Raw genomic sequence first — 15,671 nt, forward strand, 5'->3', positions numbered from 1 at the left:
AGGTCGTAAACACTCATTATCAGAATGCGACAAACAATGCATGACAGTACAGTAATGCATTTTCAACTTAGAGTGACGTAAACACCTATAACAAAGAGAACGGCACTTATCAGATCAAAGAAAAATAAGCAATCAATTCAAACCAGACGAAGCACGTGAAAAAAGAAGGGTACCCGTATAAATACGGACGGAGCGACTGACGCCTAGCAATGGCTACCTGGTCCAGCTTAACTGCTAAGCTTACGACTCGAACCAAACTACTGTAGCTGTATCGTCATTTATTCGACCTAAATTGAGTCTCATATTACAATGGACCAACTTTGTTTCGATTTGGAGGTGTGGCCTAAAACTTTTCTCACCTCTTGAATTTCGAGTCTCAAACTTCAGGTGCGGCTTAGATTCGGGAAAATTTTTTTCCTTGATTTCGAGTCTCATTTTTCAGGTGCGGCTTAGATTCGAGTAAATACGGTAGTTACTGTAGCAGATTTTCTAACTAACATATTCTGTTACATCTAGTTTTCCCTTAAACAGGAGTATCCCTATACATTACCTGCATTTATCATAACTTAAATCTGTTTTCGAATTTGCTAACAACTATAATTAACATCAAAACATTTTAGAAAACTAGTAATTTTTACCACAGGTTTTTGTGTTGCCTTAATATAAATCTCGTTTTGTGCATCTGCTTCAGTTCTAATATGGAATTAGCAACTTTTTAGCTTAACTGATTAGAAGAAGGTAATCAGTGGGCTCAATTTAAAGTTATTAGTTCACTACCTTGCAATACACTGCACCAGCCAAAATACAGCCCCACTGTGAATGCCATTCTCAAACACAGGACGAGTTGGTTGACTTTCGCATGAAGCTGGAAATTGCCCTGACTACTGTCAAACAATTGGCAGCTGTTGCGAATCTGTGTGGAGCTCCTGAAAGCTACGTACCTGTGATACCGGTACCATAGGTACATCAAGTACTGTCCTCTCCTGTGGATCCTGTCTCCTCTGCAGAAAGTACAGGATCTGTCATTACCCACCCACTTCACTTAGAGTGGCGTGCCAGTGGTAGATCTAGGTGTCCTGTACAGAATGGACGGGGACCAGGAAGGGCTCACCATCTTTTACCAATCTCCCTCACCAACATGTTTGAGGTGTTATCTTTCACTGAAACAGAAACTGATCCAGTGGGACTAACTTCACCAGTTTTGTCCAGTGTCAAGATGCGTCAAAAGCAAAAGGGTAGGGGTCTATTAATCATTGGCAATTCAAACGTACGGCGAATGATGGTACCCCTTAGGGAAATGGCAGCAATGGATAAGAAAGGACACCAGGTACACTCAAGAGTGTATGCCTGGGGGCCTCATTTAAGATATTGGAGGGACTATCCCAGCACCCACTGAGGGAACAGGGTGCAACCAACTGCATAATGTGGTGCATGGTAGGCAAATGATGCCTGGAGTCTGGACTCCGAGGCCATTCTTGGGTCATTCCACCACCTGACAGAGAAGGTTGAGAAGACCAGCCTTGCCCTTGGAATTTCAATGAAGCGCACAATTTGCAGAATTGTCCCCAGAACTGATCATGGCCCTTTGGTTCTGAATCGACTGGAAGGACTGAACCAGAGGCTTCGAAGGTTCTATGACAAGCCAGCCTGTAACTGCCTGGACTTGCACCATAGGGTTGAGAATTGCACAGTTCCCTAAATAGGTCTGTTGTGTATTACACATCAGAGACTGCTACTCAGGTAGCTGACTGCGCGTGGGGTACACACAAGGGTCTTTTACATTAGTTGACTCTGCATCCAATCCAGATAATGATAGCTGTAGAAACCCAAAAGTATCAGTATAAGGACGTAAGAAATGCCCCCCCCCCCCCCCCACAAGTGAGAGTATTAAAATCCTAATGGTAAACTGCCAAAGCATTAGCAACAAAGTGCCAGAGTTTGAAGTGATCATGAAAAGCGGTGAACTTCAAATAATACTAGGTACAGAAAGCTTCTTGAAACTTGTAATTGATATCAGTGAGATTTTCGGGGAAAGTTTAAGTGAATATTGAAAGGATAAGCACATGGGAAATGGAGGTAGTGTTATTGTTGCAGCTGACAAGAAACTCAAAAGCACCAAGATAGAAATTGAAGATGCATGTAAGACTGACTGGGCAAGACTCAGTATCACGGGTGGGCACAAAACGATAAATGGATCCTTCTATCATCCACCACTCATCTCCTGATGTAAACGAAAACTTTAAAGAAAACATCAGTATGCCCCCAATCATACTGTAGTCATCAGTGGAGACTTTAAACATCCAACAATGAATTGGGAAAATTACAGTTTTCTTAGTGGTGTGCATGACAAGGCACCCTGTGGAACTTTAATAAATGCTTCCTCTGAAAATATCTAGAACAGATAGTTACCGTAGAAACTCCACTCATGATAGAAATATACTGGATCTAATGGCAACAAATAGACCTGACCTCTTCAAGGATGTCCACATCCAAACTGGTATCAGTTGTGGCAACAATGATTACCAAATAACTAAAACAAGCAGAACAATATATATGTTCAGTAAAGTAGATAAAATATCAACAAAGAACTCAAAACTTTCAGCAAAGTGCAGGAGGATGCAGACGAACTCTGACTCACGTTTACAAGAATAGTTGACCATGCACTGTGTAGCTATGTACCCAGCAGAACAGTTCATAATGGGAGGGAACCTCCCTGTTATACAGTCACTGTAAAGAAACTTCTAAAGAAACGGAGATTACTACATAAGAGGTGTAAAACAAAGTGTACGGATATAGATAGAGAGATGTTGAATGAAACACGTTTGACTCTCAAGAGAGCAATGCATGATGCCTTCTATGACTACTGTAGCAGAATATTGTCAACTGATCTTTCACAGAATTGCATGTAAAGGCTGTCAGGGGCACCAAAGATAGTGTCCATTGAGGGCAATAAAGCAACAGCTTAAATGCTTAACTCCATTTTCAAACGTTCCTTTATAACAGAAAATGCAGGAGAATTGCCTCAATCTAATTCTCATACCACTGAAAGGATGAATGAAATAAGTATTAGTGTCAGTGGTGCTGAGAAACAGCTGAAATTATTAAAACAGAACAAAGCTCCAGTTCCGATGGAATCCCTGCCAGATTCTACACGAAATTTGCGAGTGAGTTAGCCCCTCTCCTAACTATAATCTATCGTAGATTCCTTGAACAAAAAACCATCCCCAGTTCCTGCAAAAAGGCACAGGTCACTCCCGTCCACAACAAGGATTGTTTGAGTGATGCACAAAACTATAGTCCAATATCACTGACATTAATTTGTTGCAGAACCTTAGAACATATTGTGAACTCACATATAATAAGGTATCTTGAACAGAATGACCTCCTCAATGTCAAAAAGCACGGATTTCGAAAACATCAATCATGTGAAACCCAACTCGCAATTTTCTCACATGACCAAAAGCTTTGGATTAAGGCAACAAGGTAGACGCAGTATTTCTTGATTTCTGAAAAGCACTGACTCAGTACGGCACCTATGCTTACTGTCAAAAGTACGATCATACGGGGTAGCAAGTGAAATCTGTGACTGGATTGAGGACTTATTGGTTGGGAGCACACAGCATGTTATCTTGAATGGGGAGACATCATCAGATGTCTAAGTACCATATTTACTTGAGTACAAAAGACCCTGATTATAAGACAACCCCCTTTTTTTTAAGAGGATCTTTGGGAAAACATTATTTTTAACATATTCTGTCTAATAAAAATTACCAGCTTTTGCTGATCTAAGGTGTCTGCCTAAGAAGTTAATATTACACCGATTCTAAACTTATGCCATTTATTATTGTCTACATTTCAATAGCACAAGGAGAAAAAAACAACCATATCATCTGACTGCTGCTGTGCAGAAGAAGCAACTGACAAATCCCCTATTGTTTCTGTCCATCTTAATTCAGGATGAGTGTCAACAACATTGCAGCATAAACTATGTAAGTACACCACTGGCCCCAATCTAGGCTTTAGTATTTCCTGGAAAAAATATTCTATTGTTGAGTATTTGTCCAATTTTAATGTTACATTCTAAGTATAGATGGATTCAGGCAAACTGCAATTGAAACAAGGTAGATGTTCATAAGAAATTAAAGTAGTATAAATTCCCATGGTTTGCAGCACGATGAAACTCGCTGCCCACTCACCACTCCCCTCCCTGCAATTATCATAGTTCCCAGTCCATGCCTTCGGGGTAGTGCAGTGCTTGAGCAATAGTGAAACATGGCCAGCAAAATCTTCTAGGGCATATGTCATGTGTAACAACAGCAACTAATATACAAATATAAGATCACAGTCATGATTCAGTCCAATTCTCGAATTTCCGCTGATTTCGCGATCTAGTGTCATCTGTTGGTACTGTCCACACAATGGGTCTTCCCACAGTAATTTATTCTTGCTATAACAACTGCAGTCATTTTAAAGTGATTTATTTCATTTGTTGGATATTTAATTCTGGTTTCATTTTCTTTCTTGTTTCATCTTAATGTCACCACCTTGTTCTAAAGCTGATTAAAAGCTGGTGACATTCTTCCCCAGTATTTTAATATATGAACAGAGACTGAATTTCTCATTTTTAACCCAGCTGGTATGTCATTAAAGTTTCTCATAACCAAAAAGAAATTGATTTGGGTTAAGAATCAAGTAATGGTTTTTGAAAGACAAGATGAATATTACCTTTACTTAAAAAGCAAAAAGCTGCATAATGAATGTGTATGGTGTTTATATATGCACGAGAACTTTTATTGCAAACATTAGATCGTTGTGGTGGCTAGCTCATAGTTTCTCACATATTCCTTGTACTATCACTGAGTCAAATGTCACGCGACTGTTCAAAGAATGTCGATACTGCATCGAGCAGTTCAGGGTATTGGGATGCCTCGAGCCTGTTCACTTGAAAGCATTGTTAGCTAAACCCTACCCTTCGGAACTCTTCAAAATAAATTTGTACAAAAGCTCAATAGCCAAAGCTTCATATGTAAATTTAAGATTTTTATTAATCTATTAAACAAAGTAAAAACATTGACCTCAGCTGCAACAGTTTAATCTATGAATATGACTCCGTACTTTCGGAACAACGATTTTGGGAAAAACCTCATCCAATAATCGGGTAAGTAAACATAGTAACTTCGGGTATGCCCCAAGGATGCATGCTGGGAGTCTTGCTGTTCATGTTGTATATTAATGATCTTGCAGACAATATTAATAGTAAAACAAGTTTGCATATGATGTAGTTGTCTATACTAAAGTACTACCTGAAAAAAGCTGCATAAATATTCAGTCAGATCTTGAAAGATTTCAACTTGGCGCAGAGATTGGCAACTTGCTCTAAATGTTCAGAAATATAAAATTTTCCATTTCACAAAACAAAAATTGTTGTAGCCTATGACTAAAATATCAGTGAGTCACTGTTCAGCCAACCAATACTAATACCTGGGTGTAACATCCTGCAGGGATATTAAATGGAATGATCACGTAGGTTCAGTCGTGGGTAAAGCAGGTGGCAGACTCCAGTTTACTGGTAGAATAATGGGGAAGTGCAATCAGTCTACAAAGGAGATTGCTTACAAATCACTTGTGCAACTGGTTCTAGAATAACACTCAAGTGTGTGGGCCCTGTACCAGACAGGACTAACTGGGGAAATCGAACGTATACAGAGAATGGCAACATGAATGGTCAAATTTTTGTTTAATCTATGGGGGAGCGTCATGGAGATACTGAATGAACTGAACTGGAAGACTCTTGTAGATAGTAGTAAACTATCTTGAGAAAGTCTATTAACAAAGTTTCAAGAACCAGCTTTAAATGATTACTCTAGGAATATACTACAATACCCTATGTATCACTTACATGGCGATTGTGAGGATAAGATTGGAATAATTACTGTATGCCCAGAGGATTCAGAAAGTCATTCTTCCTGTGCTCCATACATGAATGGAACAGGAAGAAACCCTTAAGTGGTACGTTGGGACATACCTTCTGCCATGCACCTCACAGTGGTTTGCAGAATATAGAGATGCACCTACATATAACACTTCACTTTCTCTATTTCTGTGTTGCTGTTGTTGTTAAATAAATGTCTTTCTTTCACGGCAAAAAGAGGCACACCCTGGTATAGTCTATTACACACTCAAATTATCAAGTTGGTATGGTGGATATGAGAAGCTATAATACACTAAGTTTGGATGCTCTACTGCACAATATAGTCAAGTTCCAGAGTCATTAGTAAGCACATCCTACAGAAGAACTAATAATGACTTTAAAAAGCATCAAAAATATGTGCATACAGTACCTTGCTCCAACAACATATAAATCACATGATGGGTAATGATATTTCATATCCCTTCCAAATTTTGGTATTCTCAGCCTGTAATATCGGCCATGGGCTGCATGAAACTCAATGTAACGATCACATTGTAGAAACACCACCTAAAACAAATGCAGTAAGAACTAATGATACTCTCGAGGAGTGGGTGAAAGGGTGGGGGTGGGGGGGGGGGGGGGGGGTGAAAAGACAATACCAAATTATGAAAACCACACTTACCTTACTATAGTCTTCTGAAAGTATCTCAAATGTTACAACTTCAGAATCAAAACATCTCTCAAATTTCATTGAAAGATTGTTCACATCAAAGCACCTAACACGGGGCTTGTAGATTCCTGTTGCTAAAATATAGTTCCCATCTTTCGAAAGTCTCACAGATGTACTCAGTCCAGGCATTTCAAAATCTTGGATAAGTTCTATCCGCCTTCGAATATCTGTGACAAAAATTCATTATGGACATACAAGGTGAGTAATAATCATTATCTGCTACTGTTAAACAGTTCATTGCTTAATAAATGGATCAGTTCAGTGGCACATAATACATACAATAGTATCCAACTTTTCAACTGTTCATGCCTTTTTCCCAACAGATGCTGGGTGTTTTAAGTAACTAATAGTTCTTCACAATAATGGATTAAATTCAGCTATCCACAACAGCTTTCAAATGGCATTAAAGCTGAGCTATTTTCATGCATTCACTAGTGATTAGAGTATGGCATCATCTGGATTTTAGAAAATTCTTAATAAAAATACAGGTACAATTTTTTTAATTGTTGGAAGTAGGAAGAAGATGATGAAAATCAATGCATCCTCTTATCTCATTTGTTTTTATTTATTTTTATTTTTTAAAATATGAGCAACATTCTATATGTACAAAGTCTGATGCAGAAGCACCCAAGCTGTATTCAGTAAAAAGAGAAAAATATAGAAATTTTCACAAATGCTTCAAAATAACATCTCTGGTCATCAGCAGATCATAGGCAATGGTTCTATAACAGATCTCCAAGGAGGTTCATGAGCATTCATCACAAGCAACCATTTATAACAGTCCCTTACTATTATCTTTTCATGCTTGATTTCAACAACAGGAGTGATGGAGCAGATCTGGACTTTTTAGGTATGATGGGCACCTTGCTTTGTCTAAAATTCTGTTAGTGGCAGTGGTGAATGGATGAGTGCTTGTGCTAAAAAAGCCAAATGTTATCAGTCTTAAGAGTGGAGAAATCTGTAGTCATGTCCTAGTTCATGAACCACGGGCAACGTATGAGTGGCCAAGTAAGTGGTCCCGACAGTCGGGATACCAGTTACTTTGGAATAAGGCTGGGCATCTCGGACGTATTCTGAGTCGTGGTCACCTTTGTGCTCATACGGCAAAGACTACCAAATCCACCGGTTAGTCCCTCAACCGTTAGGGGTAAAACTCAATGGGACTCGGGGCAAGTAAGGCTAGCAACCTGCTTCCCTGGTACTTTAAATATGATGCTGGCAACAATCAGAGCAAAATGCCTCGGACCTTTGGAGGTGACAGGACTCCTAAGATACGACTTGGCAAACAAATGGTAATGAGATGGGGGAGCTATCAATATCAATGGGGGCTACTCTGGGAAGAAGGTAGAGCTGGCAGAGGCTGCAAGTAAGATGGGGCTGGATGTTTTAGCTGTTAGTGACATTCGGGTGGGGGGAGGGGGTGCGAAAGAAGAGGAAGTGGGAGAATACAAGATCTACCTGTCAGGAGTCAAAGCAGGAATAGCACAATGGGGTGTAGGGCTTTACATCAAGAAAGAAATGGAACCCAGCGTAGTTACAATAAGGTATGTAAACGAACGACTTATGTGGATAGATTTGACAGTGTCTAGCAAGAAAATTAGGATTGTGTCAGTATATTAGCATTGTGAATGGACAGATCAAGATAAGATGGATAGTTTTTATGAGGCACTCAGTGATGTAGTTGTTAGAGTAAAGGACAAGGACAGTGTTCTGCTCATAGGTGATTTTAACGCCAGGATTGGAAATCGAACAGAAGGGTATGAAAAGGTTATGGGTAAATTAGGAGAGGATATGGAGGCCAACAGGAACAGGAAACAACTCTTGGATTTCTGTGCCAGTATGGGCTTAGTAATCACAAACTCCTTTTTTAGACATAAGAACATTCACCGGTATAATTGGGAAGGCAGGGAACCAGATCTGTCATTGACTATATAATAACAGATCAGGAATTCAGGAAGGCTGTTGAGGGACACATGTGTATTCAGGGGAGTCTTTGATGACACTGATCATTATTCAATCTGCAGTGAAATTGAGATTGTGAGGCCGAAAGTGCAGGAGGTCAGGTCCATATGTAGGAGGATAAGAGTGGAGAAACTTCAGGATAAGGAAATCAGGCACAAGTACATAACAGTGATCTCAGAAAGGTACCAGTTAGTTGAATGTAGCCAATTACAGTCATTGGAAAAGGAATGGACAAGGTACAGGGACACAGTACTAGAAGTGGCTGAAGAATGTCTTGGAACAGTAGTGTGTAAAAGTAGGATGAAGCAAACAGCTTGGTGGAATGACACAGTCAAGGCAGCCTGTAAAAGGAAAAAGAAGGCGTATCAGAAATGGCTACATACTAGAACTCAGGTAGACAGAGAAAGTTATGTTGAAGAAAGAAACAAAGCCAAACAGATAATTGCAGCATCCAAGAAGAAATCTTGGGAAGACTTTGGAAACAGGTTGGAGACTATGGGTCAAGCTGCTGGAAAACCATTCTGGAGTGTAATTAGCAGTCTTCGAAAAGGAAATAAGAAGGAAATGACAAGTATTTTGGACAGGTCAGGAAAACTGCTGGTGAATCCTGTGGATGCCTTGGGCAGATGGAGGGAATATTTTGAAGAGTTGCTCAATGTAGGTGAAAATGCGATCAGTAATGTTTCAGATTTCGAGGTAGAATGGGATATGAATGATGATGGAAATAGGATCACATTTGAGGAAGTGGAGAAAATGGTCAATAGATTGCAGTGCAATAAAGCGGCTGGGGTGGATGAAATTAAGTCAGAACTCATCAAATACAGTGGAGTGTCAGGTCTTAAATGGCTACACAGGATAATTGAAATGGCCTGGGAGTCGGGACAGGTTCCATCAGACTGGACAAAAGCAGTAATCACACCAATCTTTAAAAAATGGAAACAGGAAGATTGTAACAACTACAGAGGTATCTCTCTAATCAGCGTTGTGGGTAAAATCTTCTCAGGTATTGTTGAAAGGAAAGTGCGAGTATTAGTTGAGGACCAATTGGATGAAAATCAGCGTGGGTTTAGGCTTCTTAGAGGTTGTCAGGACCAGATCTTTAGCTTACGGCAAATAATGGAGAAGTGTTATGAGTGGAACAGGGAATCGTATCTATGGTTTACAGATCTAGAAAAGGCACATGACCGGGTTCCTAGGAGGAAGTTATTGTCTGTTCTACGAGATTATGGAATAGGAGGCAAACTTTTGCAAGCAATTAAAGGTCTTTACATGGATAGTCGGGCAGCAGTTAGAGTTGATGGTAAATTGAGTTCATGGTTCAGAGTAGTTTCAGGGGTAAGACAAGGCTGCAACCGTCTCCACTGTTGTTCATATTATTTATGGATCATATGTTGAAAACAATAGACTGGCTGGGTGAGATTAAGATATGTGAACACAAAATAAGCAGTCTTGCATATGCGGATGACTTAGTTGTGATGGCAGATTCGATTGAAAGTTTGCAAAGTAATATTTCAGAGCTAGATCAGAAATGTAAGGACTATGGTATGAAGATTAGCGTCTCCAAAACGAAAGAAATGTCAGTGGGAAAGAAATATAAACGGATTGAGTGACAAATAGGAGGAACAAAGTTAGAACAGGTGGACGGTTTCAAGTACTTAGGATGCATATTCTACTTAGGATGCATATTCTCACAGGATGGCAACATAGTGAAAGAACTGGAAGCGAGGTGTAGCAAAGCTAATGCAGTGAGCGCTCAGCTACGATCTACTCTCTTCTGCAAGAAGGAAGTCAGTACCAAGACTAAGTTATCTGTGCACCGTTCAATCTTTCGACCAACTTTGTTGTACGGGAGCGAAAGCTGGGTGGATTCAGGTTACCTTATCAACAAGGTTGAGGTTACGGATATGAAAGTAGCTAGGATGATTGCAGGTACTAGTATATGGGAACAATGGCAGGAGGGTGTCCACAATGAGGAAATCAAAGAAAAACTGGGAATGAACTCTACAGATGCAGTAGTCAGGGTGAACAGGCTTAGATGGTGGGGTCATGTTACACGCATGGGAGAAGCAAGGCTACCCAAGAGACTCATGGATTCAGCAGTAGAGGGTAGGAGGAGTCGGGGCAGACCAAGGAGAAGGTACCTGGATTCGGTTAAGAATGATTTTGAAGTAATAGGTTTAACATCAGAAAAGGCACCAATGTTAGCACTGAATAGGGGATCATGGAGGAATTTTATAAGGGGGGCTATGCTCCAGACTGAACGCTGAAAGGCATAATCAGTCTTAAATGATGATGATGATGATGATGATGATGATGATTGTTTCAGAGTTTTGGTTACTGGTAACTAGATACCAGTGCCTATGATGAGTTTAATTTGTACACCACAGCACTGAAGATGATCACTATGTGATCGAAAATCAATTTTGCTATCAATAAACCATCAATATTACGGCCAAAGCTGACCTTCCTTTTAATTTTAATTTTATTTTAAATCTGAAAAGTTACTAAGCAGCCAATTAAATCACCGGTTCCTGTGAGAATGATATAAACAGCTCATGGGATCATGATTACAAGCTGGAGGCAGTCAGCAGAAAACATTCACTATTCTAGTCTGCAAGTAGATTTCCTGCACCATACCCTTGCACACCATTAATCTTCCCACCAACCTCAAGAACCAGCTGCAATGGTGCACCCCATCATCATCCAATACCGTCATGGACTGGAACAACTGAACCATATCCTTCAACATGGCTTTGACTACTTGTCACCGTGCCTGGAAATGGAAAACAACCTAATCACAACCCTTCCCATCCCTCCTAAATTGGTATTCCACCACCCAGCCAATCTGTGCACTATCATGGTCCATTCTTATATCATACTACTTCTGACCCCATGCCACACGGTCATTCATACACCTTGGAAGACCCAGTTGTCAGACCTGTCCACTACACCATGGTTGGTTTGGGGAGCAAAGGGACCAAACGACGAGGTCATCAGTCCATTTTTCCTCATTCAAACAGGTCTCAAGTTAAAAACAGTCCCAAAAGATTGGGGAAAGTAAAAGGCGTAAAACTTCAAAACACAATGAAAGAGAAAACAACAGAAGTTAACAAATAGGGGAAAATAGACACTAAAAGGAAAAAATAGTGGAAGGTATTAAAATAACACAGCAGATGGCCTGGGCTGACTGATCGCAAAAATGAAAAGGATGAGCCAGCCACCCTGGAACACACTAAAATCTTAAGTCTGAAAGAGAAAGCCACAGGAACACAGATAGGGAAAAGACGAACAAACAGCAAAAAAAAAAAGAGTGAGGAAGAGTTAAAATGGAGGGATGGTGGAGGCTTGTGAGAGAAGGCCCCACACCCACCCTTAGATTGTGTGATAAAAACCCTCCTCACAAATAAAATGTAAAACAACATCAGCCATTGAGGCACTGTCTCCCAACACTGTTGGTAGTGTGGCAGGAAGATTAAAAGTCCGCTGCAGAGGAGCTAAAATTGGGCAGTCCAACAAGATGTGGACAACAATCATGTGGGAGCAACAGCGACACCGAGGTGGGTCCTCGCGACGGAGGAGGTGACCATGTGTTAACCAAGTATGGCTGATGCGGAGCCAGCAAAGAACAACAGAGTGCCTGCAAGTGGCTTGCATAGATTACCGCCACACGTTTGTTGCCTCCTTGACAACATATAGTTTATTTGGCGTACTAAGGGTGCACCATTCAGTATCCCAGATTGTTAAAAATTTATGGTGGAAGATCGATCAGAGTCTCCGGCAGCCCACTCTCCAGAGTTGGTTTACCAGTAGCCTGTTTGGCCAGGCTGTCAGCAAGTTCATTGCCCGGGATCCCAACATGCCCTGTAGTCCAAATGAAGGCCACTGGATGTCCACTGTTTCTGATGGCATAAAGAGACTCCTTGATAGTCAACTACCAAAGGATGGCAAAGGAAGCACTTGTTGAGAGCTTTTAGGCTGCTTAAGGAGTCACTACAGATGACGAAGGGCTCACCAGCGCAGGAACGGACATGGTCAAGAGTGCAATAAATGGCTACCAATGCTGCAGTGGAAACACTGCAAGCCATCTGGTAAGGAGTGCTGTTCAATGCGTCCAATGTGAGCGTACGTGAAGCCAACAAGACCACAGACCATTGATGCACTGATGTGGACTATTTCTGAGCCCTACAGCTCACTGAGAATAGAGGAAAATTGCCAGCGGAGGGCCTCAGGTGGAACTGAACCTTTTGGGCCTTGCAATAGGTCCAGACGAAGCTGTGGCCGAGGCATAGACCATGGAAGTGTGTGTGTATAAGTGGACCTGCAGGAAAGGTGGAACGGGGAAATTGTCGAGTTCAGTAAGGAGCAACTGGACACGGACTGCAATTGGAATCACCATTCTAGGTCGCTGTTGCGGAGGTGGATTGCTGTGTTAGGGTAAAGGCAACAACAATTTGGATGGTGAGGCAAACTATGTGGACAATATAATTCGCAAGCAGTAGTTGCCACCTGAGCTGCACTGGAGGAACACCAGCTTCCACGAGGAGGCTGTTCACTAGGCTTGTTCGCAAGTCGAACTCCACAGTGGTGGATAGGGTCCAGCAGCCGCAACATAGAGGGCGATGCTGAACCATACACCAGGCTAGGTCCAGAAGGGACTGCATGAGGACTTTGTACAACTGCAGCAGTGTAGGGTGATCAGCACTCCAATCAGTGTGGCTCAAGAATTGAATAATATAAAGATGCCGCCAGCACTTTTCCTCAAGCTGACAAAGATGGGGAAGCCACATTAAGCAGGCTTCAAAGACCTGTCCCAAAAAGCAGTAAGTCTCCACTATAGGAAGTAGTTGGTCACTGATGTAAAGTTACGGATGGGGTTGGACAGTATGACAATGACAGAAGTGCAGGAAGCAAGTCTTGGCGACCAAAAACTGAAAGCCATGAAACCATGACTGCCGCCTTTCATATGGCTCCGTGCAGTCGATGTTCAGCAACACCAACGGAAGACAGGCAGATGTAAAATACAAAAATCGTCAGCATATACGAGGGTATATATTGAGAACCCCACCCTACTGCAAAACCAGCAATTAAAAAGGAGTGGGACACTCAGAAAAGAGCCCTGCGGGACCCCATTCTCTTGGATATGGGGTGATCTGTGGGAAGCACTGACTCGAATTCTGAAAGTACGGAGCGACAACAAGTTTGGTATAAAAACTGGGAGCCGGCCCTGGACACCCCACAGAGCAGCGAGGATGTGGTGTCACCAAGTTGTATCTTACACCTTTGCTAGATCAAAAAAGATGGCAATAAGGTGTCATTGCCGGGAAAAGGCTGATCGAATGACAGACTCCAGGAGGACCAAGCAGCCAGTGGTGGAGCGCCCTTGACAAAAACTGCCCTGGAATGGAGCTAGAAGGCCCCAAGGCTCAAGGAGCCAACACAACTGTCAGCTCACCATAAGTTCGAGCAGCTTGCACAGAACATTTGTGAGGCTGATATGACGATAGCTATCCACATCTAATGTGTTCTTACGAGGCTTTAGCACTGGAACGATTATACTTTCCTGCCATTGCGACAGGAATTTGCCATCGCACCAGATGCACTTGAAGACAGCAAGGAAGTGGAGCTGGTAATCCACTGACAGATGTTTAAGCATTGGGGAATGGGTGCTGTCTGGTCCAGGGCTTGAGTCAGGGCAATCGGCAAGGGCACTGAGAAATTTCCACTCACTGAAGCGTGCATTATATGGTTGGAGCAAAAGATATGTGTTGCTGTTTCACCTGCTGTTTTAGGAGACGAAAGGTGAGGCAGTAATTCACAGACACAGAAATGCGAGCATAACGATTGGCAAGATGCTCTGCGATTACATCTGGATCGGCGGATACAGCTCCATGTGTGGATATTCCAGGTATGCCTGCAGGGGTCTGATATCTGTAGAGGTATCTGAGCATGGTTCAAACTTGGAAAGGAGAAGTTTGTTATCCAATGGTGAAGACTTATCATTCCCAACACTCCTGCTTGTGTCGTTTCATGAGCTCACAGACCCAAGCATTTGAAGGCAATGAGGTGCTCCAGGGATGCGCTTATGACGTTGGAGGGCCCACCACCAGTCCCTAATCGCTGCACTGTTTTCCAATGACCACCAAGGCACCAACTTCCACCAGGGGCAATCCGAGGGTAAGCGACCAGATGAATGACGCTGGGGTAGGTACAGGAAGAGTGGAAAGTGGTCACTACCACACAAGTCATCATGAGCTTCTTGAGTTTCTTGAAGGGCAACGCAAAAAGCAAGTGTAAGACTTAAAAGCTATCGTAACTCAGCCAGATGGGAGATAAAACTGCTGCAATTCCACTGGAAGATGATGCTGTCTATCTTCTGGGAAGGCATGAAGGGACTACGGAGGAAGATTATTCCTCAGGGTCACCTGATGCCACCTGTAGAATATTTGTATTCATTTCCAATGCAGCTGAGGGGTTGTCGTGAGCCAAGTCGTTGGTGGACGCTAAAATCTCCACCTCGTTCTCAGACGCAGATCTGGAAGGGAGTGATGCGGAATGTCCTGTTTCTCAGCAAACTTCTTCTTCATCTGCTTGCTCTCTCACTTCTCTTTAGGCACTGGCTGGTTCAACTTTTCCGAAGAAGCTTAAGGCATGGAGGAAGGCGGTCCTTCGTCCAGCAACTTGTGGCTCCTTCAGCCATGGTGCGTGTCCACTTCTGCATTGGTGGAGACCTTGAAGGGAGAGTCCCAAGAGACCCTTTCCACACAAGAGGAGCCAGAGGAGGCTGTTGCGTCTCCAGCTGGGCCAAGGGGACCGATGTCCCCTGTTTTGGGGGTGGGGGTATTGCTTCTGCAGTAGGTGCTTTGGGAGCAATGGAAGAAGAGGGCCCAACCACCAAGGTGGTAGATGCATTCGGGTGGCCCTGAGGACCCACTGTATGACACAGAAATGTTGGAACTAACATCACAAGTGAGGGTGACGTCAATGTAGCTACAGCATATGAAGAAGTCAAGTGAATGGAGTGCACCCTTTTATATTTCCATTTAGCCTCAGGTCAGCCAGTTCAGGGTC

The 15,671-nt window shown here is 42.3% G+C and overlaps 1 protein-coding gene across 1 annotated transcript in view; it reads right to left on the bottom strand.

Moving 5' to 3' along the window:
• The window catches only part of LOC126162947 (nucleolar protein 10), a 99,398-nt gene that overhangs the window by 53,180 nt on the left and 30,547 nt on the right, over positions 1–15,671 (bottom strand). The window contains exons 3-4 of the mRNA XM_049919780.1: positions 6,594–6,808; positions 6,342–6,478 (exon numbers count right to left, since the gene is read on the bottom strand). Coding sequence (XP_049775737.1) covers positions 6,342–6,478; positions 6,594–6,808 — 352 coding nt within the window. The remainder of the gene's footprint in view (positions 1–6,341; positions 6,479–6,593; positions 6,809–15,671) is intronic.

Source organism: Schistocerca cancellata, chromosome 2 (assembly GCF_023864275.1).
Source record: "Schistocerca cancellata isolate TAMUIC-IGC-003103 chromosome 2, iqSchCanc2.1, whole genome shotgun sequence".
In the NCBI taxonomy this organism is placed as follows: Eukaryota; Metazoa; Arthropoda; class Insecta; order Orthoptera; family Acrididae; genus Schistocerca; species Schistocerca cancellata.